The sequence below is a fragment of the Triturus cristatus genome, chromosome 7, assembly GCF_964204655.1.
Source record: "Triturus cristatus chromosome 7, aTriCri1.1, whole genome shotgun sequence".
Classification (NCBI taxonomy): Eukaryota; Metazoa; Chordata; class Amphibia; order Caudata; family Salamandridae; genus Triturus; species Triturus cristatus.
Window position 1 is genome coordinate 52248168 of NC_140590.1, and position 26990 is coordinate 52275157.

The 26990-nt window shown below is 44.8% G+C and overlaps 1 protein-coding gene across 1 annotated transcript in view; it reads right to left on the bottom strand.

The window, feature by feature from the left end:
- Positions 1-26990, bottom strand: part of RABAC1 (Rab acceptor 1) — a 59950-nt gene that overhangs the window by 15855 nt on the left and 17105 nt on the right. Inside the window, exons 3-5 of the mRNA XM_085615597.1 lie at positions 24060-24272; positions 18471-18568; positions 11545-11646 (exon numbers count right to left, since the gene is read on the bottom strand). Coding sequence (XP_085471723.1) covers positions 11545-11646; positions 18471-18568; positions 24060-24272 — 413 coding nt within the window. The remainder of the gene's footprint in view (positions 1-11544; positions 11647-18470; positions 18569-24059; positions 24273-26990) is intronic.

Sequence of the window (26990 nt, forward strand, 5' to 3'; positions counted from 1 at the left end):
GGTTGATCAGCAACGGAAAAGCTGGTAGACAATGGAACAAAAGTGCAGCATAAACGGAAAAGAGAGTGATCAATGAAGATGAACGATATGAGGAGCTCCTGATGACAGGGATGCAGAGAACAGGTCCCAGAGTAACATCACGAACACAAGGGGCCTTCTTGGGCTGCAGAAGACTCCGCCAGCCAGTTTCACCTCCGGAAATGAATCTATTTGCATAGAGGCAGGCCGAAGGATCCCCCCATCAGACTGCACACACAGAGGGGCCGGAGGAGGCTCACAGAGGTAGGCACATCAGGATATTCTCAGCACACTGCAATACTTTGACGAAAAGGAGAGAATTAGGACTATCCCCGAAGTAGAAAATCTTGCATGTTCAATGGCCACAAGATCCACCATTCAGCCACTGTCAACCCCATGCGAAGGAGAAACTTTAAACCGACGTGGAAGGTTTTTGTGCATTTAAAAATGTTAGATTATTAACAATGTGCAAAATATGGATTTATACTTGAATACATATGTGTATACTTTATTAGTGTTGTTGCCTTTGAAACGATTTTTCTATGACCTTTTAAAGTGCCTTTCCGTGGCTTATGCGAACGAGGCCGCAAGGCCCTCTTGGTTGAAATGGAAGCCTCACCCTGCCTGTCCACGGTTTATTGTTTCTGCTGCATGCAGTCAGGCAAAGGCAGGTTGCTTTATTTCCTAATGATGCGGTTCCTGCCGTTTTCAAAGAGAAGTTTTCTAACATGGGTCAGTAGTGTTTCAACAACTCAAGGTCTCTTCTGCTAGCTTATTATATTTCACTCATTCACAATAGTCCTTTCTTCCTTTGTAAATAGTTTGTTCTTCCATCTCTGGATAGCATTAGCACAGAGAGGCTGAATCAATATCCATGTAGTAGGATAGTGCTTAGATGGTAAGGCAATAGGACGCTTAATAATTAAGTGCTCTGATTTGCTAAAAAATTTATTGTATTCCCTTTCTAACACAATGCTGAGGCTGTAACTTTCATTCTGTCTTATGAGAAAGTTTCATATATATCTCAATTTTGAGTCAGCTTCCCTGTAATGACTTTCGTACGCTGAATTTCCTTTGCTACTAGGGATGCTGTCCATTTTCTTACTGATTTTGATTCACATTTGGGATTTTCTTTTAATTTTGCCCTTTTTTCTGCATTACTGCCCTTTATGACAAAGATCTAAGCGTCTGCATTGTAAAATAAACCTATATTGTACCTTTTTGAATTTTGTTATAAATCTGTCTAAAATTGTCACTCTGCCCTAGAACTTCCTTATCGAGTCTATCCTTCCTTAATTAATTACATGTTTGATAATGCCGATCGGTGGCCTGTCCTGAGACGCACTGCCTCATGAAATTGAGTTAGAATACTCTCTCAATTCATCTACCCATGGGTGTGTTATTGAGGTGACTTTGGAGGTGTAAGAATGTATGGGTTCCCTGCACCCACACCAGTATCAAACTACCCAAGTGACCATGATGTAGCTTACCTGTGGGGTCATCCCTTTCGGCTACTTTTTACCTGTGAAAACCATCTAGGGCTTAACTAAAGCAGTAAAAGGCAAAGACTCATCACTGGAAGACTACTTGACAAGAGAGTGGAGACTGATTGGGCAGACTGTAAATACAGAAGGAGAGGAAGACAGCCATATTACACAGCAGAAACCCTCCTTCGAGCAAAAACATAATCAAACCAACGACTGAAGACACTGCAGAAAAAGAGTTAGAAGCCAGAAAGTTGACAACGGGACAGAGTGCACCATGGACGAGGCCATATCCTTTTCTCTACCGCTGCGGGATCAGTTGAGCGTCAGGGAGACAGGATAGGGTGGCGGAGTCACTGAACGTCCAGGACCCACATGGCCATTACAACTCCAGGACAGAAGGCACTGATCGATGCACCAGTGACTGATAACAAATCTCCAAGATTTAGGTGAATTTGGGGGCAAGAAGGAGGAGATACGAGGTGGGGAGGAAAAGGAGATTGTGTGACTCACACTAGCGAGGAAGCCACAAGGGAGTAAACAACATAAGGGTCCAGAAAAGGGTAATAAAAGCAAGATAAAATGCAATAAAATATACTATTATTTATCATTAGGGACATCATGGTAAAAAGTATCAGTCAAGGCCTTAAGCTCCAGTGAAGAAACTGGCAGTCATTAACCCGCTCGGAGAATTGAAGGGGGGCATTTTCCTTCTTCAAGAGACTCACTCAAAAAACAATGGTCGAGGATGAGATCAAGATGGTTTCCGGTGCAACTGCACAACAAGTGGGTGTAGTGATCTTATGCTACTGAGGTTTGCATGGGCAGATCACCAACGTCCTCTCTGGTGAGGCAGACAGATATTTTGAGATAGTTGTGAATACGAGGATATGCATATATACACGGTGGTTTCTGTGTGTGCCCCAATCACAATCAGGAATAATTCCTCACAACAACCATTTTGAACACCGTTGAGCTCGGGAGGGAGAAACAGTGATCGGAAAAGGCTTAAATATTGTGATACAGATAACGAGCCCAACAATGGTTTGGAGGCAGAGGATCAGTTAGAGTGGGGTTTAAGAAAGGCAAGATTCGATGGCCCCTCTGACATATGAAGGGTACGGCATGAATGAGTGCTAGATTGCATATTCTGCTCGACAGCTCAAGGCATGTATGCTCACCGATGCCACTTCTTAGTCAGCTGAGGATTGGTATTACGTGTAAATGAACCCACTACAGGTAACTCAGCCCTTTCTGACCATGCCTCTATTGCCATCAGACCCACAAGTATCCAACACAGGACAGACCCACAGACTCAATCAAAATCTGCTCCTCTAAGATATCACACTCAAGAGCGGAAACTGAATACACTGTAGATACTAGTGAGTCTGAGAATGATCAGGAGGAAGCATCGGTGGATCTCCTTGGGATACCCCGCAAGCAACCCTTAAATGGCTACTTATCTAGGCAGGATTCTTGCTTGGAAAAGGCGATCACCATTTCAAGGTCACACTTAAGAGTCCCAAATGACACAATTGGAGACAGAACATAAATATTTGCAATCAGAAAAAAGCTGGTCATAAAACACAAGCATTAAGAGGCCAAATGCAAACTCTTGACAGGGAAAGAACAGAATGAACATTACTATGACCCAAACATAAATACTTCCCAGCAGGGAAGAAGGCAAGCAGGCTCTTAGCGGCGTAAGAGAGGGCCAAAGAAACGGCTGATAGAGTTATGGCTGTTAAAGAGGAATAGGGTGTGGTTTTGACCATGGACAGGGACATAGCAACGACCTTCTAAACTTCTATCAAACCTATATGATGAAGAAAGAACTGGTAGACCAAAGGTGTAGAATCGAGAATGGCATCTCTTTAAACACCTTTAACAAATGATTACAGAAACTCAAGCGGGGGGATTTAAAACACTGATTACTGCAAAGGAAGTGTCATGTGGAGTTCAAAAGCTAAAGTGGGGTAAATTGCCAGACCCTGATGGGTAAACAAGCCTGTTCTATCAAACCTTTTGTAGCATGCTGACCCCACTACTGGTCCATTTAACAAATTTGTTTCCAGTCCAGGTATGAACTGGCTTGCCAGTTCGGGCTGGACTGTTCCCATTGGGCACAGGGTCAAGACTGATTTGCATATGGCTGGGTCCAAACTGGAATGGCATGGGGAGCAAAATAACGATGGATTTAGGCCCAGATCTCTGTAATGGGTTGAATGTATGACATTGTTCTGCATTCTGTCCGCAGACAAGGACCATAATCTGTATGAAACTTACAAGGCCATTTCTCTCTTGAATCTTGAATGTCAAATTATTTATGGCAATATTAGCTTCATGCATAAGCTTGTTGGATGGATGCCGGTTGAACTAGATCGGTGGTCTTCCAACTTAATTGCCCACCCCCCGTGAAGAAAAAAAAATCTCTGCCCGGTTCGAAATTGTTCACAATTATTTTATCAAACTGCCATTGTTTAAATAGGTCTATATTTATTTAAACATTGCAGTGAAGTTCTGTTACCGTTTCAAAAATACAATCAAATACACAATTGCCAAACAGGCCTCACTAACGTGTAAAAGAATCCACAGAGTGATCATTAGAAATAGGGGTGGAGGGTTTGAAGAATATTTGGAGTCCCTTCCCTTTTGAAACCTTCGCCCAGTCAGGATATAAATGACAAAAGATGTTAGTGATGGCCCATGACAGAGCGGCTCTTGCTGCTCATTTTTCCAGCGATGGCCCACGACAGAGCGGCTCTTGCTGCTCATTTTTCCCGTGATGGCCGCTTGACGGAGCGGCTCTTGCTGCTCATTTTTCCAGCGATGGCCCATGACGGAGCGGCTCTTGCTGCTCATTTTTCCAGCGATGGCCCATGACAGAGCGGCTCTTGCTGCTCATTTTTCCAGTGATGGCCCATGACGGAGCGGCTCTTGCTGCTCATTTTTCCAGCGATGGCCCATGACGGAGCGACTCTTGCTGCTCATTTTTCCCGTGATGGCCCATGACAGAGCGGCTCTTGCTGCTCATTTTTTCCAGCGATGGCCCATGACGGAGCGGCTCTTGCTGCTCATTTTTCCAGCGATGGCCCATGACGGAGCGGCTCTTGCTGCTCATTTTTCCAGCGATGGCTCATGACGGAGCAGCTCTTGCTGCTCATTTTTCCAGCGATGGCCCATGACGGAGCGGCTCTTGCTGCTCATTTTTCCAGCGATGGCCCATGACAGAGCGGCTCTTGCTGCTCATTTTTCCAGCGATGGCCCATGACAGAGCGGCTCTTGCTGCTCATTTTTCCAGCGATGGCTCATGACGGAGCGGCTGTTGCTGCTCATTTTTCCAGCGATGGCTCATGACGGAGCGGCTCTTGCTGCTCATTTTTCCAGCGATGGCCCATGACAGAGCGGCTCTTGCTGCTCATTTTTCCAGCGATGGCTCATGACGGAGCGGCTCTTGCTGCTCATTTTTCCAGCGATGGCCCATGACAGAGCGGCTCTTGCTACTCATTTTTCCAGCGATGGTCCATGACAGAGCGGCTCTTGCTGCTCATTTTTCCAGCGATGGCCCATGACGGAGCGGCTGTTGCTGCTCATTTTTCCAGCGATGGCTCATGACGGAGCGGCTCTTGCTGCTCATTTTTCCAGCGATGGCCCATGACGGAGCGGCTCTTGCTGCTCATTTTTCCAGCGATGGCCCATGACGGAGCGGCTCTTGCTGCTCATTTTTCCAGCGATGGCCCATGACAGAGCGGCTCTTGCTGCTCATTTTTCCAGCGATGGTCCATGACAGAGCGGCTCTTGCTGCTCATTTTTCTAGCGATGGCCCATGACGGAGCGGCTCTTGCTGCTCATTTTTCCAGCGATGGCTCATGACGGAGCGGCTCTTGCTGCTCATTTTTCCAGCGATGGCTCATGACGGAGCGGCTCTTGCTGCTCATTTTTCCAGCGATGGCTCATGACGGAGCGGCTCTTGCTGCTCATTTTTCCAGCGATGGCTCATGACGGAGCGGCTCTTGCTGCTCATTTTTCCAGCGATGGCCCATGACAGAGCGGCTCTTGCTGCTCATTTTTCCAGCGATGGCTCATGACTGAGCGGCTCTTGCTGCTCATTTTTCCAGTGATGGCCAATTACAGAGCGGCTCTTGCTGCTCATGTTTTTTCTACTGAAAACAAAGCAGTTATCAGCATAATATTTATTTTTGGCCAGAGCCTGGTGCCCCCCTCTGGATCACTTGAAGCATCCTTAGGGGGGACCATCCCCCAGTTTGAAGACCCCCTGAAAGAGATCAATCTGGAATAATCTTGGATCGCCAGAGTCAGAACACTGTAGATTCGCATCACGAAGGAAAAAGCAGAGGACGCAAAAGAATGTTGTACACTTCCCAGCCATTGGGTGTAGAAAAAGCACTACGGTAAATTGGATATACCCGCAGCATCTAGAGAAGTTGTTGGGATTCAGATCATATTTAATTAAATGGCTAGGAGTCCGCTACGATAACCCTTGGGTGTACATCAAAAATGATTAAAAAAAAATATTACCTTATCTACCACAAGATTCGTGTAAAACAGTGGTGACAGCTTTAGCTTTGTCAAGACTGGACTACGGGAACGGCCATTATGGTGGAGCCAGGATGAAAATCCTAGCCAAAATGTAACGCCTGCAGAATGCAGCAGCCAGGCTTGTATTAGACATACCTAAGTTTGAGCCAATTAGCCACAAAGTAAAAACTCTGCACTGGCTACCTATTGCAAAAAGGGTACAATTTAAATCACTGTGCCTGGCATATAAGGCTATTAACGGAACTGGATCACAATTCCTGAAGTCACATCTAAAACTTTATGAGCCAAATAGACTTCTCAGATCCAACCAAATGAGACTTATCGGGATCCCGAGATTCAGAAGAGCCAATTGGGGCGGAAGAAGCTTCCTTGTACATACAGCAAGAACCTGGAATCAGCTGCCTCTTGCCATAAAAATCAGTCCATCTTTGAAATCTTTTAGAAAGGAAGTTAAAACCTGGCTGTTCTCCGCATAGCTCTAACAACATCTTCAAGAGACAAGGGTATATCTTAGCGCCAAGACGCCTTCGGGCATTCGCGCACTCTATAAATTGATAAATCAAATCAAAGTAAACTGCACAACACACCAGCATGTCAAGATGAGCTTTGGAACACGCCATGGCTGCCATTTATCACCACTTTTACATGACGGCCCTGAACAGCCCTTTGCCAACTGCATCCACAATGGGCATGAAATCAGGGGGTTGTTGGGGCCTTCCTTCAAGCTGACCAATTTGTGGTTGACATTCAGTCACAATGACATACCTGTGCCTACTAGCATGTTAAAATAGCTTGATTACTTCCATGGGGTTTCTAGTTTCAAAATTACAAGGTCACCAAATCAGAGGTGCTAACCCTCAAAGCACCACCAGAACAAAAGGTCACTTAACCATATTGTTTGGTCGTCCAGGTTGATAAAATATCTGGGGATACAGATTGACACATTGACCACACAGAGGCCAATTTCCCTGGGTGGGCAGAGTGGAAGAGATAACAAATCGAACCAAATACTTTACCTCTTCCACACAATTTTACTGCATCACAAGAAACGTCAGCAAGCTGTATAAGGGCAGGTAAAACACAATGCTGGCCAGTAACTTCATATATAGACTGTCCACACAGGGCAGGCGGGCACTGCTAATGCACCACCACTACGCTATCTGCATACTTCGAATATAAGGAAAGCATTTTATACAGACTTGTCTCCCTTCCTGGTATACCTTTTACAGGAATATCTAAAACTCACATGACAGAGCTATTTCTGATTCTTACCATTACCTCACCAGAGATCTCCCAGACACCACAAGCCTAGCCCTGTGCTTCCAAGCAAATGTTTCGGCAGGTCTTGATAAACAAGCATCTGCAATGCAATCGGTCTCGCCTTTGGGACCTTATAAAGTATTTAGCCAAGCATCACATTATCCTGGGTGCTGCCACCTCAACTGTTCTTTAGCATAGCACTGCATTGAGAAGTACTTGCAGTTTGACCCCATTTCCTGGTCATTCGAGAGCTTTACTGGCTAGAATTAAGTTCAAAACCAGATGCCTGGCTCATAAAGCCACCGACTTGAAAACAAATCAACAACTGCTAAACTACTGATCATATCTGGGAGTAAACAAAGCCGAAGAAGTAAAACTCCTTGCAACTGGACAGTCATAAATGTATAGCTTAAGCATTAAGATCAGTCTTCCATGGAGCATCAACCCGCCCCCGGAACTCTTTATTCATCTAAGCAACTAACCAGCAGTGCGTAAAACTTTCTTATTCAAGATTTACTTTAGTATGATGTGGATGTTATAGAACTCCCTTCGGAATGTGTATTTTTTGCCTTCTATCTATATTAACCAACAATATATACACGGGTGTCCCTCTGAATAGTGCTATTAAAATATGTAACAATATTTACAATAATACATATAAATCAGGAAAATGTAAAAAGCAAATAAAAAATGTTTTGTCTATAAAATGTAAAGGCAACATGTGATGTAAAGAGTCCATGGTCTATTTACGGTTTGCATCCAGGTCGTCATGACATCATGCCCTCGTCTTTTCTAATACAATTTACTGTCACCGGGTATGGCAGGGTTAAAGTGCTCGATGGAAGCACCCTGTGACTATAACTCTAACAAAGTAGTTGTCAAGTAAATGTCAAGACACTAAATACGATGCTCTGGCGGCACGGAGCTAGGTAGGCACCCCAATTCTACTGCCTCGTGGGCATTCACGGAACATGCAATGTATACGCCACCCGGGCCCCGCTTTTAATTTCCAGAGCTCGCAAGGGGCCGCATGCCTTGTGATGCACGGACACCCCGTCCAGGAGTTTATGCACCGCATTTGTTTTTTTTTTTACAGTCATCGCAAAACATAATAACAAACCCACTACGTAGGAAGAAAACAAAGCCAGTCCAACTGAAATTGTGACAAATGATGTAAGGCCACTTGGCAGAAATTCACACTTCTGCAACTTTATCATTTTAATGCTCACCTCATTAGGCCTTTCACCCATCACACTTACTCTGATTGCGCAAAAGTTAAACATAAATTGCCTATGACTTATGTATAATAAAAGGCATAAATAGTTTAGAATGAAACATGACGTATGTAATAAAAATACTAGCACAATACTACGGGTTACCTTTGTAAAACGGCTGGATAAACTGACAATCCCAAAATAATTTTGGAGTGTCAGAAGCATTCCACAGCAATTTGGAAAAAAGGTTGACAGCAGCTTTAACAACTTCAAAATACTTATTTTAGCTCCGTTTTTCTTTGTACCGCCTGTATTTTCTCTGCCTCTTGCCCTTATAGTACAGTAGAAAATTGTTACATGATGATTACGTCATCAATGACATCATGTACTAATCCTGGGCTGTACATTATCAACCTAATGTATTCTGGAAGTTGAAGTCTTTAATGTTAACCGCTCCACATTAACTAAATACACTTGCAAAGAATCTGTACAAGAAAGGGAGCCCCACGACTGTGGACTGAGGGTATAGCGCCTGGTGGTCACCTTACAACGAGTTCAAGATATAAAAACGTCCGTTTCCAGTACTTCACGCACTAGCCTTGACACTTACCGAGCGAGCAGCGCTGCCTGCAGTGGGTGCCCTGCTCTGCCTGCCCTTTGATGCCTGCTTCTGCCCTGTCTGTCTTGCCCGACCTTTACTCCAGCCGGCCTCCCATACATTCACAGATGTGGTGTGTACTAACTAGTCTGCACACGAGGAGCCACCCAGTGACACCCATAGGCGCACCCCCTCCACCCCTCTCCCACCCTGCTCCTTAAGTTTTTATTTCCTGGCAGAGGCTATCGAAAGTGAAACTTACGGCTCAAAGACATTCGCGCAGCTCCGCGTGCACAGACCGTGGCATTGCACCCTCTGCTGAATGCACAATTTTAAGACACCAAAGGCACGTAATAATCATCTAGACACGGCTAGTGGTGGAGAGAGTGCTTATTTCCATATGCATATATTAGAATATATGGGTAGGCATATATAAACTGCACGCATTAGCTTATGGAAATGTAATGAAGCATATATTCATTGGTACAGATAATTCAGGTTCTATTGGTAATCACACTCCACATTTTCGCCTGCTGAGATGTTGAAGGTTCAATTCAGTCACCAGCTCTGTCCCCGTGCACTTGGTTCTATTCCACACACACGACCCGCGTGCCCAGCGATGAGCGCGCGGATGTTCGATGCCCACATACGGTAATGAGTTTTCTCATAACTGCGCCTAAAGTAAAGCAGCCGCAAATACAATTTTTGGCCTACCATCCACTGCACAATGGCACTCACTTCTGGAATAATACTCTCCCTGGCATAACAGTAGCAACTCCTGGCATAACATGAGCATTGATGGCACGATGATATCCACTTCTAGCGGCTACCCTTCTCAGATGCTGGGTATTCCTTGGCATAATGTGGCCAACTTAAGAATGAGGGGATCCGCAACTCCCCTGGCATCATGCTGGCAATTTGCAACTCGTAGTGTTTTATAGACATCCAAACAGAAATAACATTAGTCTCTGGCCCTGCATTGGTTCCTTGAACGCTGCCTCCGGGCCAATGCAGATGACTGACAACGTACCCTTCTTTTCGAACTTCTATAGGTGAAAGATGTCATAGTTGGAGGGAGCTACGAGTTAGACACTTTACCACAAGAAACTCCCGCCTACTGTCAATGTTATACGGATTAGCCTTGTGAGAGCTTTAGTTAAACGCTTGAACGTGTTACCATGTGTTTTGAAAAATCAGTTTCAATTCTTCGAATGATTTGATCTAAATTGCTGCAGCAACTTCAGGTTTATGAGAATATTTTGATCAGAGTCTATTTAAGAGTTTTATCAGAAAATAAACCATTCAAAGCCCTGCCTTATAAAGTACCCATTTGAAATTCTCATCGTTTTTCATTTTGAACCGTCTATGGTGTATTTTTATTTCGTTTATTTTACTTTTGCTGTTTTCCAATGGAATTTCACTTTATTGCAGTTCCGCCTATAATCAATCCTTACACAGATGCGCCCCCTCCCGCAAACAAGCGCACCCCACAACCCGGAAAGCAGCAGGATAAAGAGAAAAAAAATAAGTACACACGTCGTGTAACAACGGACTAAGGGGGCCAGCAGCCATGGGAGGATACCAATGACGTCATAGCTGTACTAATGCACGACTAACCAGCTATTACGGAATCACATGCCAGCATTTACGAAGGACAAAGACAGAAGCCAATGAAAAATATGGGCGGAGAGTGGGGGCAGCTGGTCTCCCATATTCTACTTCCGCAGTCTCGCAGAGCGAGCAGCGCATGCGCGATGCCGCTAAAGTTTGAACTACAAAATGGAGCAGTAAACAATCGAATGTATTCTGATCTGATAATGCTAGCCGTGTGGAGTGTGAAAGGGGAGGAGAGGGTTAGTTGTCATTTGGATGAATTCTTAGATTGTTTTGGTTTCCTCACTGACCAGACAATTGAAGGCAGTGGCCTGTGTAAGCCAAGAAGACAAGAACATCTTAACCCTGAAAGGACAACCCTACCATGCACAATGGGGTCTACTGCAGCAGTGCAAGGATACTGCCGTCTGGGTGTGATCGTGAAGGAGGGAGGGTGGGTTCATTTGTTCAGAGCGGTAGCTACAGTAGCCAGACAGACAGGAAACATCCCAGACAGGAAGTAGGTGGATTGACTAAAAGTACAAAAGCACTGGGCTCAAACGGAAGGAGCACTATGAGAGCGGCAGTTCAGAGTGCACACTGGCAGCTGTAATGGGTGACTGATAGGGCAGTATACGTAGTTGGGGTGCAGCCTTTTCTGAAGCTGAAGAAGAACCCAATGTGCATCACATACGTCAATATTTTAATTATACAACACAGAGAAATGATAAAACGTGCATAAAGTACCTTAAAGACACACCATAAGTAATCCCAGATCAGAAATTTGAGCATATTTTAAAATGTAAACAAAACTCACCTAAAACCCAGAACACCGCCGAGCCCGCTCCAGCCAGCCAGAAGAAGGGGAAGGACACCCCGCCTGCGATGCCGTACTGATGGGCTGTGCTCATTTCTCGACCTGAAGTAGACAGAAGAACATCTATAAGACTCAAACCCAGTGAGTGGCAGTCTCAACGATCATTGAGATGGCAGATGTGGTCTGCTTTCTCCCCTCTTCTCGTGTCTTGCACATAGGTCCTATGAGCATGTGCAGATGCATTTGCTTCTCCAGCAATTTTTCTTCGAGATGGCTTGATCCAGAATGTCCCAGAAAAATTCAAAAACAAAATACAGTGTCGAGGAAGCCATGTCTGTAGCACACTCGAAGATTCAGCAGACTGCAAGAAGAACTGCAACCTCTGATTGCAGCTGATAACGTATAGTTTATATTCATGTTCACGCCAATTCAAACATACTTTTACCACTCGGGTCTTTGGTGTACTGCAACGAACAGAAGGACAACCCTTTGGGAATTAGGGTAGGAAAGAAGTGCAGATGGAAAATGAAGGGAAAAAGAACAGGATGAGAGAAAAATACTTTATGTCTAGGTCATTCATAGCCTTCTGTTCATTTGCAGGTGTAAACAGTCAATGATTGGAGGGAATCGATTCAATCTACCATGAGCTGTTAGAAGAAACATGGAACATAACCAAGGGGACAAGTGCCAGCACTTCTGTCGAAATATCGACTGCAAAATATTGCGGTACCAGAATATGTCAAAAATAATGAGAAAGTGAGTGCATATAGGTAAGTATAGATTTACTATTCTTAACTCCACCCCTCCGCGCCCTGAAGATGTTCCTATCATGGGCTCATGGAGTCAAACCCTGCGGTCTTCTTACTAACTGTTCTGGTCTCAGGACTTTAATACTTACCTTTGTTTTCTCATTCAATGACGAACAAAAGCAAGACCGTTTTCAAATTAACAGCCTCTGCACAAAGCATATCCTGTACCGCCACCCGCTGGATGAAGGGGGTAACTGCAGAGGCACCGTGAAACCTGCAACAGTGGCTGTTGGTCTGGCAGTCATTAAATCTCCTTAAAATCCGCCTCCTCCTCGATACTGGGTGGACGTCACTGACCGCAGGGCGGAGATGGAGACCACAAAGTGGCAGACAACATTCTTGCCAATGTTTTAGTAAAACAGGTAGGATTTTTCCACTTTCGAACATGCAAATTAACATGATGGTGGCATCACTGTAAATTGCATCACACGAACTTTAACCTGACAATGACATCATAGGAAACGCCATATAACGTAACCAAGATCACACAACAGCAGGTCATGACTGTGGTCTTTGATACATCAGGACGTCACCAAGAGGGGACTAGAGTATAAACTGACTGATATACAACACTCCGTACTAGCATGGGCCAAGAAAAGGACTGCCAGCCCGGCTGAGTATGGCCAACGTAGACCCTTTCTTAAAGCACACACCATATGTGGTCTTCAGCTTTACCCTTGCCTCTTCCAGGGCCAAGGCCAAGAACACAAGGGCCAAAACACCTCATTCCGAGCCCACTCACGTGGCTCGAATAAACGCAGACTCTATTTGTCTGGTTTTGTGTCCTGTAGTCTTGGAGGAGGTACCCTCCTCTCGTACACACCCAGCGCCAAATCACATGCGCCTCTTGGGAAAGCCTGGTGGATGCTGTGTCCCTCTGCTTGCTTAGATAGTACACAGCTCACACACTGTCCACTCAAAGCAGAAAAGGGCCCAGTTTGGTAACCTGCAAAAAAAGATGTCAAGCAAAGCGAACTGCACCACAGAGTGAAGAAGTCAAGGGATAGAGTGGTGCACCAGCCACAAGACTCTTCCTCTTGCACCACCACCTCAAAGACTGGGGGCATGAAATGACAGGGGAATCATGTCATCCCAACTCCCAGGCATAACTGATCCTCCAAGCATTCCTGCAGAGGTCTCATGCAGACCCTGCATCCCAAACTACCGAGATTCAAAAGGAAAGGGACCTCAGAAGAGAACACTTGACAAACAAAAAGAGGCTCTACCATATGAAGAGGCAAGACTTTCAGGCAAATAGAACAAAAGCTTTCAAGAAACATACACGTCCTTTTTCCATGTCTAGAAACACGCCACAGTACGGAATTGTTTGCGTACGCACCAACATCGAAAAATTGATATTAAGATGAGGACCCAATTTGAGAAACTGATTACCCTCAACCATAAGTCCTGTAGAGGCTTTGTTGAGGGGAAACTTATTGACAGGCGGCTAGATCCGAATACATAAATACTCATTTCGTGCAGAGGTATGCTGGTACTATAGCCACGACATCTGAACAAGTACTGGGAGCTAACATCAGTCTTCAGCAAAGAACTTTGACTAGGTAGTGATTTATCCCAGTCAAATCTTAGGACAAAACTCTGTGACTTGTGTAAGTAGGTACATGGAAAGAAGTGTCCTGCAGAGCCAGAGCCCGCATCCAGTCTCTTTGCTAAAGATGTGGAAAAACACGGATGAAAAGTAGGGGTGGGAAGAGCTCGCAGAGCTTCACTCCACCAAATTCCACAGAGTTACACAAGAACTCCGCAAGACTCAGCGGAGTTCCGTGAGCGGGCGGAAATCTGTACGTTGTGCTGCCTGTGCTGATTTTTAGGGACAGACCTTTGTTGCACGCTACATAATTAGCGCACGCGACACCCCGTGATGCGCCAGAGGGCTCGGCTTCTTTGCTGCCACTATTCTACTTGAGCGCAAGTTCGCCGGTGGAGCGGAATTTATTGCCCACCCCGAATGAAAAGCCAGCATCCTGAACTTTTCTTTCTTTAGCCATTTGTTTGCATATTGTAAAGACAAAATGAGCTAGGAACCTTGAAACTGATGCGAGTAGACTCCTTTGTTCCACTGGTGTTGCGTCACTGCTTCTACTGCCCCTTTCTGCAATAGGCTCAAAGTCTCCTGCACAAGATGGTTCAGAAGACCTCAGGATTCATAACTCTTTGCACAAGATTCATACCCCTAGATAGAATCTGATGGGGAGGGAGGAGCTACAAAATGTGATTGTGTACCCATTCTGCACATTATTTAGTGCCTGCATATATTTTGTCAATTCCTGCCATGCAGAGAGATGGTTGGAAATGCTTCTGTCTGCTGGAGTGCTGAACGATGATGGAGGCATCGTTTTGTTGGGGCCTTCCCTGAAGCAGCAGAAGGCTGCTGACCGCTATTTTGTCCTCAAGCAGGTGCTGCTGTTTTTAGCACCAGGTGCTGCTTTTTATAGAGAGTGATGTGTGAATGCATTTTACCCTTGGTGAAGGATCTAAATTAAATGAGAGGAAACGTCTTCCTCTTCTCTAGCACAACAGACTATGGTCTCAGATTCTCATTTCATCGTTTGTATTTCCACATCGTCCCGAGGCCCAAATATAGATGATTTGCTGAACAGTGAGCTTGCAGGGTCAATGACATCAATCTTAGGCAAGAAGAACACTTCACACAGATCCATGGCCAGTGTACACATTAGCTAGGTGTGCAGCATACTTTGCTAGACCTGGTAAGGTGTCTGAAGTTAACATCCCATCTTTAATCACTTCCATGAGGACTTCGCTGGAATTTTGGAATATTGGAACGCTGCGAGACAACTTTGGTGGAACGTATCATGGCTCCATAACTTAATTGAAAAGGAATTTAAGGGACACATGGAGTATAACATAGAGATGACTTGATAATTACATTAATAGATGAAAATTTGAAGCTGTCTGAATTTCTGATAATTATCGACTGTAGATAATGACTACTGAATACTCACTTATATAGTGTGAGCTACGATACAATTGTGCCTTGAGGAAGCCCTGAGTGGTGCGAAAGGCGCGTCGGCTGCTGCATTTCCAAAAGAGAAATAAAAGCATTTTTTTTGAATGACCTACAGCTACTACTTTGGAAACTACTTCATGATATGATGAAATGGATATGAATAAGTGTAAAAGGAACATAGTGACTTGCATACGGTGTGCTTCTGTGTCTTTTGTATGACAACAGACTATGGTCTCAGCTTCCCATTTTATCGTTTTTATTTCCTCATCGTCCTGAGGCCCAAATATAGAGGATTTGTTGAACAGTGGGCTTGCAGGGTCAATGACATCAATCTTAGGCAAGAAGAACACTTCACACAGATCCATGACACGTGTACACATTAGCTAGGTGTGCAGCATACTTTGCTAGACCTGGTAAGGTGTCTGAAGTTAACATCCCATCTTTAATCACTTCCACGAGGACTTCTCACTTTTCCCTTAGGAGGTCTCCAGGAATTGATTCACTCAATCACAAAGACTAGAGTCCTAGCAACTTAACAGAGGATTTGTGAATGGTGATTGGGGAGCCTGTACAGTACAGCACAGAACATTATTTATACGGTTAATGCACTTGACTGGTTTAAATGCAAGAGAAAAGGGGAGTCAATCACCACCATCTTCATGGAAGACATCTAAAAGCTATCCTCCTCAGAGACTTCAAAAAACAGTGCTGAACACACTCTTAGCCATAACAAATCATATGTAGGTCTTTATGTATAGGAACATTCAAATATATGTCAATCTAAACCCATTCATGAAACTTATAATACAGCCACAATTCCAGATTAGGAAAAACATTGTCTGTATTGTTCTATATACTTTTTTCAAATTGACTGTAGCTTTCAACAAAAATGACTTGGAGCCAACGTGTTTCGTTCCCTTCAAACTTCTTCAGGGCTAAGGTTCGAAGGGCAAGTTTTTTTAAAGATCACACGATAGCCGTGCAACTGTTTCATCTCAGCATTGGAAGTTTTCAGGTCAGCTTTTCTAAAGTGATAATGAGTCCACCCATGGCAATTAGCTGCAACGTAAAACTCTCTCAGATGCTTTACAGTGTTTGCAAGGCAAAGTGTGCAAATCGAACGCAACACCCTGGCTGAAAGTCATTTGTGTTACAAACTACAATCAATTTGAAACAAGTATTGAGAACCATCAAGAAGATGTTTGTCCTAAACTGGATCTATGGAGAGTGTTAGAACTTGCTTGAATGGGATTAGATTGATCGATATAGTTGAATGTTCCTATACTTAAAGACACAAAGGCTTACTGTTAGTATTAACATGAGTAGCAATAGTAGTAGTATTGTTGTATTATTTTCAAGGAGTCTAAGGTAGAGCGTTTTTGCATTTTAGGCTGTAAGTGTGAATACACAAGGAAAAAACTGCTTTCAAAAAACTTGTCTGTAACATAAAAAGATTAAAATGCACATTTCAGGCTTCCTCCAAATCCTCTTTTCTTGTATTCTGATGCTTGGTTCGTTGTCTGTGGCCTCAAATAATCAGAGTAAAAATGGCCCCGAAATACATGACGGCAGTTTTCAAAGTTATTCACACTGTGTAGCGACATGGTTGAGATAACGTGATGGAGTTGGTCCTCTCCCACCTACTAATCAGAGATGCTGTTTCACTGCTGTCAGAAAGACTCCGAGCTACTAAATAATGTATGTGGGGCAGAGCACCAAGCACTCTTGAACGTCTCCTTTAGAAAATGTAAAAGAAAAATCCAGATCATAAAATATATAAGAAAGTGGGCTTTAGTAAATCATGGCCAAGCTTTCCAGTTAAACTAAAAAAAGGTACTGTTAAAAATTACTAGAAAGTTTCCTGACAAAACATTCTTTTTAACTTTAGGTAATCTTTTTTCAGCTGAAATATTTAAGAGCAACAGTCAAGAAGACAGCAATTTGTACCTTTAAATATTATATCATTATATTGCTTTCAGTGCAACATAACATGACGTTATCGCAATTTGAATCCATTAAATTCTGGACGGAAGCCGGACCAAAATAAAGGGGTATGAGAGGACAGCATAGTAGACCCTGAAGATAAAGGTCTACCACCCAAGGTACAGACCGGCACTGGAGCGAGAGTTGCAGTGAAATGGGCAGCTAGAATGCCAATCTGAAATAGCCCCGTAAATAGGACCCTACTCTTTTTTTTACTTTTAGAAATTAACCATTGATCTCTGTTGAAGGTTGGAAGAGAGGCCACATGACCATCTTGGCTGCAAGCTCTGTGCATGCTAGGACAGGTGCACGTCCCAAATTAACAAGCCCAGAGGCCCTATCGGCAATTCTGGGATAAGCCCGGTGCACGGCTATGTGAGCACCTAGGCCACAGGCCCTATGCTTAGCTGTCTTAGCCTCAACGATGCAAGTTCAAAGTCAGAGGCCATGGGAATGCTGGCCACAACTCTGCATAACGGTGCAGTGGCAGCCCAATATAGGTCTGCTATGGGTAAATTGAACTAAAAAGCCCAGAAAAGGAAACATGGAGAGCAGGGGTTATACCACAAGGGAGAGTGCAAATCAGCAACTCACCTTTCTGCTTCTTGAGGATGACCAGGAGCTCAACCCCTATGGGTGTGTCGGTGTGCGGGAGAAGGCGGGTGTGGGATTAGGGAGGAAGAAGAAAAAGAAGCAACAGTAGAAGAAGCAGAACAACCAGAAGAAACCAATGGAAAGACAGAAAGAAATTGAGATAAATATCTAGAGAGACAACGAGTGGTGACAGAACAAGTAATGTAATAGTTGTGGACATCATTTTTCACAGTAGATCGGGACAAACAGCTTGTGGTCCACAGCTACACTTTCACTTTGTGATGTCTTGCTACTACAATAACATTGTTAGTATTTGTCATATATTACACCAGCTTTACAACACACCCTCACAGCAACACACTTGCCTTGATGGCAGGTAATTTTCAAAAGTATGTAATTCCTTCAAGAATCACTCCCTTCACCAGTAACCTCATGGTATCTTAAATGCAACTATCAGTTTGGTTTTGTAAGCTCTTGTTCCAAGATACGCAACAGCACCAGTCCTCTCACACTTGCCTTTCAGGGAGAAATAAATAACTAACACCACTTACCAAACAGGATCATTTTTGACTGCTGTGTCCTCAGGTAGATTATGTAACAGGCACCGAAGAAGATGGCCAAGGCGATGAGGAGCATGGGGGATGTAATGCTACAAAGAGAAGAGAGGAGACACTTACAAAAGCAATTGTAGTGTGACACTGCAAAGAGAAGAAAGGTACTGGCGAAACACTGATAAGATAGTTGTACTGCCAAAAACAAAGGTGACCGCGAAGAAAGCAACTGGATGGGTGGGATTCTGCAAAGAGAAGAACGGAGATACGGACAGAAAAGCACAGCACCGACGGGGATGGGACAGGGACACTGCAGAGGGAAGATACTGAAAGAAACCACTGATGGGAATGTGATACTGCGGAGGGAAGACAGGGGGTACCAAGAGAAAACCACTGATGGGAACGCAACACTTCAGGGAGAAGGTGGGAGATACTAAGAGAAAAGCACAGACTGGGATGTGTTAGTGCAGAGGGGAGAAGGGAGAAACTGTACTGAGAGAAAAGCACAGACGAGGTAGTGATACTGTGGGGGGGAGAAGGGAGATTCTGAGAGAAAGGCACAGACGAGTATGTGATACTGTGGGGGGAGAAGGGAGATTCTGAGAGAAAAGCACAGATGAGGATGTGATACTGTGGGGGGAGAAGGGAGATTCTGAGAGAAAAGCACAGACGAGGATGTGATACTGTGGGGGGAGAAGGGAGATTCTGAGAGAAAAGCACAGACGAGGATGTGATACTGTGGGGGGGAGGAGGGAGATTCTGAGAGAAAAGCACAGACGAGGATGTGATACTGTGGGGGGAGAAGAGAGATTCTGAAAGAAAAGCACAGACGAGGATGTGATACTGTGGGGGGAGAAGGGAGATTCTGAGAGAAGAGAACATACGAGGATGTGACACTGTGGGGGGAGAAGGGAGAAACTTTAGTGAGAGAAAAGCACAGACGAGGATGTGATACTGTGGGGGGAGAAGGGAGATTCTGAGAGAAAAGCACAGACGAGGATGTGATACTGTGGGGGGAGAAGGGAGATTCTGAGAGAAAAGCACGGACGAGGATGTGATACTGTGGGGGGAGAAGGGAGAAACTGTAGTGAGAGAAAAGCACAGACGAGGATGTGACACTGTGGGGGGAGAAGGGAGATTCTGAGAGAAAAGCACAGACGAGGATGTGATACTGTGGGGGGAGAAGGGAGATTCTGAGAGAAGAGAACATACGAGGATGTGACACTGTGGGGGGAGAAGGGAGATTCTGAGAGAAAAGCACAGACGAGGATGTGATACTGTGGGGGGAGAAGGGAGATTCTGAGAGAAAAGCACAGGCGAGGATGTGATACTGGGGGGGAGAAGGGAGATTCTGAGAGAAGAGAACATACGAGGATGTGATACTGTGGGGGAGAAGGGAGATTCTGAGAGAAAAGCACAGACGAGGATGTGATACTGTGGGGGGAGAAGGGAGATTCTGAGAGAAGAGAACATACGAGGATGTGACACTGTGGGGGGAGAAGGGAGATTCTGAGTGAAAAGCACAGATGAGGATGTGACACTGTGGGGGGAGAAGGGAGATTCTGAGAGAAAAGCACAGACGAGGATGTGACACTGTGGGGGGAGAAGGGAGATTCTGAGAGAAGAGAACATACGAGGATGTGACACTGTGGGGGGAGAAGGGAGATTCTGAGTGAAAAGCACAGACGAGGATGTGACACTGTGGGGGGAGAAGGGAGATTCTGAGAGAAAAGCACAGACGAGGATGTGATACTGTGGGGGGGAGAAGGGAGATTCTGAGAGAAAAGCACAGACGAGGATGTGATACTGTGGGGGGGGAGAAGGGAGATTCTGAGAGAAAAGCACAGACGAGGATGTGATACTGTGGGGGGAGAAGGGAGATTCTGAGAGAAAAGCACAGACGAGGATGTGATACTGTGGGGGGAGAAGGGAGATTCTGAGAGAAAAGCACAGACGAGGATGTGATACTGTGGGGGGAGAAGGGAGATTCTGAGAGAAAAGCACAGACGAGGATGTGATACTGTGGGGGGAGAAGGGAGATTCTGAGAGAAGAGAACATACGAGGATGTGACACTGTGGGGGGAGAAGGGAGATTCTGAGAGAAAAGCACAGACGAGGATGTGATACTGTGGGGGGAGAAGGGAGATTCTGAGAGAAAAGCACAGACGAGGATGTGATACTGTGGGGGGGAGAAGGGAGATTCTGAGAGAAAAGCACAGACGAGGATGTGATACTGTGGGGGGAGAAGGGAGATTCTGAGAGAAAAGCACAGACGAGGATGTGACACTGTGGGGGGAGAAGGGAGATTCTGAGAGAAGAGAACATACGAGGATGTGACACTGTGGGGGGAGAAGGGAGATTCTGAGTGAAAAGCACAGACGAGGATGTGACACTGTGGGGGGAGAAGGGAGATTCTGAGAGAAAAGCACAGACGAGGATGTGATACTGTGGGGGGGAGAAGGGAGATTCTGAGAGAAAAGCACAGACGAGGATGTGACACTGTGGGGGGAGAAGGGAGATTCTGAGAGAAAAGAACAGACGAGGATGTGATACTGTGGGGGGAGAAGGGAGATTCTGAGAGAAAAGCACAGACGAGGATGTGACACTGTGGGGGGAGAAGGGAGATTCTGAGAGAAAAGCACAGACGAGGATGTGATACTGTGGGGGGGAGAAGGGAGATTCTGAGAGAAAAGCACAGACGAGGATGTGACACTGTGGGGGGAGAAGGGAGATTCTGAGAGAAAAGCACAGACGAGGATGTGATACTGTGGGGGGAGAAGGGAGATTCTGAGAGAAAAGCACAGACGAGGATGTGACACTGTGGGGGGAGAAGGGAGATTCTGAGAGAAAACGACGAGGACGTGATATTGTAAAAGGAAGAAGCAGGATACTGAGAGGGGGTGTGATACTGTGGAGGGAAGAAGGTAGATACTGAGAATAAAGCACTGATGCAGATGTGAGACTGCAAAGGAAAGATACGGACAGAATAGCACTGATGGGGATGAGACACTGCATGAGAAGATGGGAGAAAAATACTTTAAAATAAAAAAAACGAAAAGCAGTGACAGGCATGGGTTACTACAGAGAAAAGAAGGGTGATACTGAGAAATAAGCACTGATGAGAATGTGATACTGTAGAGGGCGATACTGCAGAGAAAGGATGGGAGATACCAAAACAAAAGCAGTGATGCTAATGTGATACTTTCATGAGAAGATGGGAGATACCGAAAGAAAAGCATTGGTGGTGATGTGATAATGTAGAGAGAAGAACACTGAATAACTTGATCCTGCCCATCAAGCACTGAAAATAGGTGTCTGCAGCTGTTGGCTCCAACTTTGAAACCTTGAGCCTTGACTCCATGCCCAGGCTTGGCACGGTTAGCCTACTTCTGATCCTAGAGAGCTGAAGAGGTCCAGGATCCTGCCAAAGAGCTCCTGGCCACTGTGGACGTCCATCAAGGGTGGATGGGTGTTCAAGGTCAAGAAGCAGACAACTATTGCCTGGAAGTCTGGAAGAAACCAACTGGTCAGCTACAACCGGCCTTTTAGCTGCATACCCCTGTGAAACGTTTTTCCTACGGACAAGCGTTCAGAAGGTACTGTGGTCAGAGGACTCTTTCTGCAGCAGAGAAATCCAGAGGACAATTTGGTGCTGTACATTTTGCCGTGGACAATAAAAGAAGTTGTGGGATTTCTTGACCTGAGGGATGGCACCACTGGGACCAATGCTCTGAAGACTATGGAATCAAGGTCATTTTTTTTATGAAGAGATTTTTCCTGCTAGCTTGGTTGTACTGCTGGTAGAAGCAGTTGTGGGGTTTTACCTCCTTTCAGTTTCGAAAAATAAATGCACTACCGATCCCTAAAGACTGTTCGAGAAAGAAACTCCAATATTGTTGATTAATGCTGACTTTACCCATGAATAACAAATCATTTTGAAGATAACTTTAATTTGATTCTAGTTTATTTTTTATTTGTAGGTTTACTTTGGTCAGTGTACACTTATCACTTGTACTTTCTAAGAGAAAAGCCTTCTCCTTGAACCAAGATACCCAGAAGGAGCCAATAACTCCTCTGAGATACTATTCACCATTCTAGGACTGTCACAGCTGCATGGAAGCACGAGACTTCTTTCTCTCCACCATTATTTGTAGCGATCCCAAGATTGTGGGGGGGGGGGGGGGGGGGGGTAAATATAGCATATTTAGCTGTGTTAGTAAGTAACTTTGTGTGGCCCAAGATGAATGATTATTGCTTAGAAATATTTAAAAGCTACAGACAGCACAAGGGAGACTTTGTTTATTCATTTATTCTCTTGAATCTTAAACATCACATTTCCTTCAGCGTCTCTCCTGTGTAGAAGTTCTTAAGCGTACCAGTATTTATAGTGTATATGGTTACATTCATGAGTGAAACTCCTCGAACACTTCGGTTTTAGGAAGGTGGAGTATCGATCACATCACGCCTGGGATGACCAGCTCTTCAGTTCAGAGTCTGTTTTAAAGGGGGGGTGGGGTCTCTTTTTAAGTGTCTACACAAAGCTTTTTCTTGTGTGGGAGCGACTTTGGCTCAAAAATGAAACAATCCCATTCAAAGAGAGCACAGTGTAGAGAGGAGCTTCACCCTAAGGTGTTGGAGAAAAATGATCATCATAGGCAAAGTTCTCTTGCTCAGAGTAGCCACAGTTTTCCTTAAAGCATGTCAGAGGGAAGAAGAGAGGGCCTGGGTGGCACCAGATAAAGCTTGGGGCATTCACTGGGTGCTGACGGAGGAGAACAAACTCAATGGCAGATAATACATCGGGTCAGAGCTGAAGACTGCAGGCGAAAGAGCACCAAGGATGGATGGTAGTGATAGAAGTGAAGAAGGGAGAACATTGGCTGGCCGAGTCTGATGCCGGAGACAGAGGTGAAGGGGAGACAGAGGAGCACAGAGGCAGGATGGCAAGGAGGCCCGCCGCATTTCTGGGAGTGCAGAGGTGAGAACAAAGGGACTGGAAGAGACTGACAATGAGCAGAGCTGACTGACAGCAGGCGAAGGGGCACAGACACCGTATGGCAGAAGGTGAAGTCCGGGGAAGAACTGCAGGAGTACAGTGGGAAGAAAACACAGCGAGCATGGTAAACAGGGGGATGTGGTTCCAGGGAGCAAATGGGAAAGTTAGGGAAGGGATAGTAACAGATGCTGTTCATAGAAGTGTAGCACAGAGGAAGGACTGTAAACAGAGGATTACAGAGAGAGCAGAGGGACACGTTTAGAGACCAAATGGCAATGTGAAGTCCATCTACACTGCAGAAAAAGATTGTATACACATGAAAAGATAGAAAGGAGTTCATTCAAACAGGAGTACAGAGCAAGGAGTGTAGAGAAATGATAAACCAAGACACCAATAGCAGCACTGTAGGAAAGCAGATGGAGAGCCACAGTGACAGCAGAGGTAGAAGTGCAGGGTACTACAGAAAGAGGCGTGCAGCACAGAGTCCTGCACTACATACAAACAGAACCAGGTAGTATCTGGAGATCTGTGGACCTCAGATGACAGCTATGCATGCGGTGGCAGAGGCCTGTGTATCTCAATGTCAGACTCACATGCAGTAGAGGATCAGGCCAAGGAACACAAAGACATAGTTGCTCTGGAAATGCTCTACATTCTTCACCATGCGTTTGCAGAGCTCCCCGAAGTTCTTGGGCTTGGAGAAGCGCTTCTGATCCACAAAGTTACCCCATGGACGAATGGTGGTGCGCCGTTTTTCAATCCACTCTTTGGCTGGTCCTTGGGCGATGATTTTAGGCAGGGTGAACCTAGACAGAAAATAGAAGCGGGCAAAGGGGTCACCAGTAGAAAACATGCACCCGCTGTCAGTCTGCGGACACTTTTGTGGTCGAGTATAGTTGACAGTCATATGTGTGACGAATGTAATGAAATAATCAATAGAGTAATGATGAAATCCAAGTGAACCGTCTCATTTCCAACATGAGGAACAGCAGCATAATCTTACAAACTATAGATACACTACCCTAAAACAAAAGTAAAAAAGTAAAGCTACTTAAAACAAGCATTGGCATAGCCAATAGGTCTCGCTTTTGGGACCTTATAATTATTTAGTTATTCAGCTCAACAACATCAACTGTTGCGTGGCTAAACACTTCTAAGGAGGGATGCTTAGTTCTTTATTCAAACTACGCAAAACAATAATGGTAACTTTCAACGATGATGCAATAAATAAAAACGTACGTTTCATTTTTAAACGGCGTGGGACATAATGAAACACAATTGAAAATTGATACAAAGTCAAAATGTTTCAAATTCAAACTAGCCCAGAACTGCCTGTGTTTTGTCCAGTTTCAAACGTTTTGGTCATTTCCTTTATTATCTTGCAGTGCTGACATGCTACAAGGTAAAAGAGCACCTTTTCAAGCGTCGAACCCCTTCTTCAAAGTTTGACACCTTTAAAACTGCATTTTCTACTTTGGGACTCCTTGCCGAGTTATTATATCAATTTAATGAGAACACTTCATTATTTCACGGATGTGAATATTTGATGACTCTGTAGGAGCGCCAATGAAGTTGTTTTTTCCATAGTAGCATTCATCAGAAGATTCACTTTCTACTTTCCTCTACGGAGGCAGCCATGTAAAGACAGGAGCGTGCTCAAGACGTGTTTGCTGCAGCAAGTAACCATGGCTCATGACGCTCAGGAAGCCTTGTACGCCCTCACGCCTGCAGTACATGCGCCCTAAAGAGGCGTAGCTGCAGCTCAGGCGCTTCCAAGACAGCTTCTGAGCTCTAGACTCCAATGCCAACCAATCAGATTACTTAACTTCAGGGCGAACGTTCGTAAGATATTTTACTCCCTTCATCCCGACACCAGGTATCGTTGTGAACACGCACTGTTGATACCGTATGGTTGTATAATAACAAAAAATTAAGCATAATTAGGAAGTCGTGAAAGCGATATTGTAAATAAGAAAATGGCCCAATAACATGTAAAGAATCTTACCAAGTTCCCTTTTACTGTTGAATTGACATCTGTAAGAGCAATTCAATGACAATATGATAAAAAAAAAAGCATAATAAATAAGCCCCTTGTGCGAGATAGCCGGCGGTGCGCGCGCCCCGCACAAGCCATATGCAGTTACAAAGGCCGGGCTGTAGCCTGGTGCGTGTGCCTGCGCTGTCGTGTTTTCCCCTCCTCTCTTGCAGGCTTTTCACTCCCCCTCCTTTGCAATCGCCTGCACCCTCGCACCACTTCGCCTCGCGCCGTTATCGTTCTTCCCTTCGGAAGGCTGGCCCAGCGCCCCCGCGCTCGTCCGTGTACTAGAATAATAGTTCCCCAAGTGGTGTTACAGTAATGAAAAATGCAAAACAAATACGCAACAATGTTTATGGTAAGTATTCTGAGAAACAATGTCACTGTTGTAGTGTCCAGCGATATGCCTGTTTGCTCCTTTCATGAACACAGTTTGGTACTTTCCCTACACTGAAGAGGAACGAGTGGGCTCACGCATAAGTGGACAGCATGCTCAGAGCGGCAGTTGAGTGCTGACAGGTCCGTGCCGTCTGATCGAATCTCAAACTTAACTTTGTTTCAGCTTGATCGTTGTTGTAAACCCTTAATTACCATTAAAAACAATGCATATCATACCACGCTACACGAAATGCATGCAGCAAATTTAAACAAGCCCTCACCCAAAGGAAAAAGATTCTCAAAGCCCCGTCAGCAGGTCTGTACTTTTAAGGCAGAGGAGGGGCCGATGCATACGAGCGGGGTGACAGGAACTGAACTGGGGCGGGGTGGACCAGACACACACACAGCGTTTCCCTTGCGAGAGCGAGCAGGGGCACCATCTATTTTCAAGATAATAACAGAGATGGCGCCAATATTCGCTCCCGCAAGGGAAACGCCAAACGTGCATGCGTTGCAATAGAAAGCAATGCAAAACGTGCACATTTTTGGCCAAAATGCTGATCGATTCCAAAAGGTACCCTCCTATGCAGCGCATGCACTGTGTGTAGAGGAGACCTAAAAAAGGAAGATGAAAATGGAAACAGAGCAAAAGGAAAGAACTGGAAAGGGAAAGAAACAAAGAAAGAAAAAACAATGCAAATACAATAACCAATGACAATGCCAACATGTTTCGCCTAGCCAAGCTCTTTGCTGTGCCAAGGCTTTTTGTTGATTCTGTCTAGCACTGGATAGAAGCAAAATACTTTTGCCAGTGCTGTGTAGCATTATGGATAAAGAAATAAAAAAAAAATACAAAATAGGCTGTGATGACATGTGCTTGTCTACATCAAAACACATATGCGCCTGCATCATGACACGGGTGCCATTTTCTTTTTTTAAATTATATTATATATATATATATATATATATATATATATATATATATACACACACACATACACACAAGGTTACAGGGACGTTCTAGCTAGGGTCAGATTTCAATCGCACAAAACCAGCGAAATTCGGCAGTTATAGTTACATGAGCCCCTGCAATGCATTGCTTATGACCTCA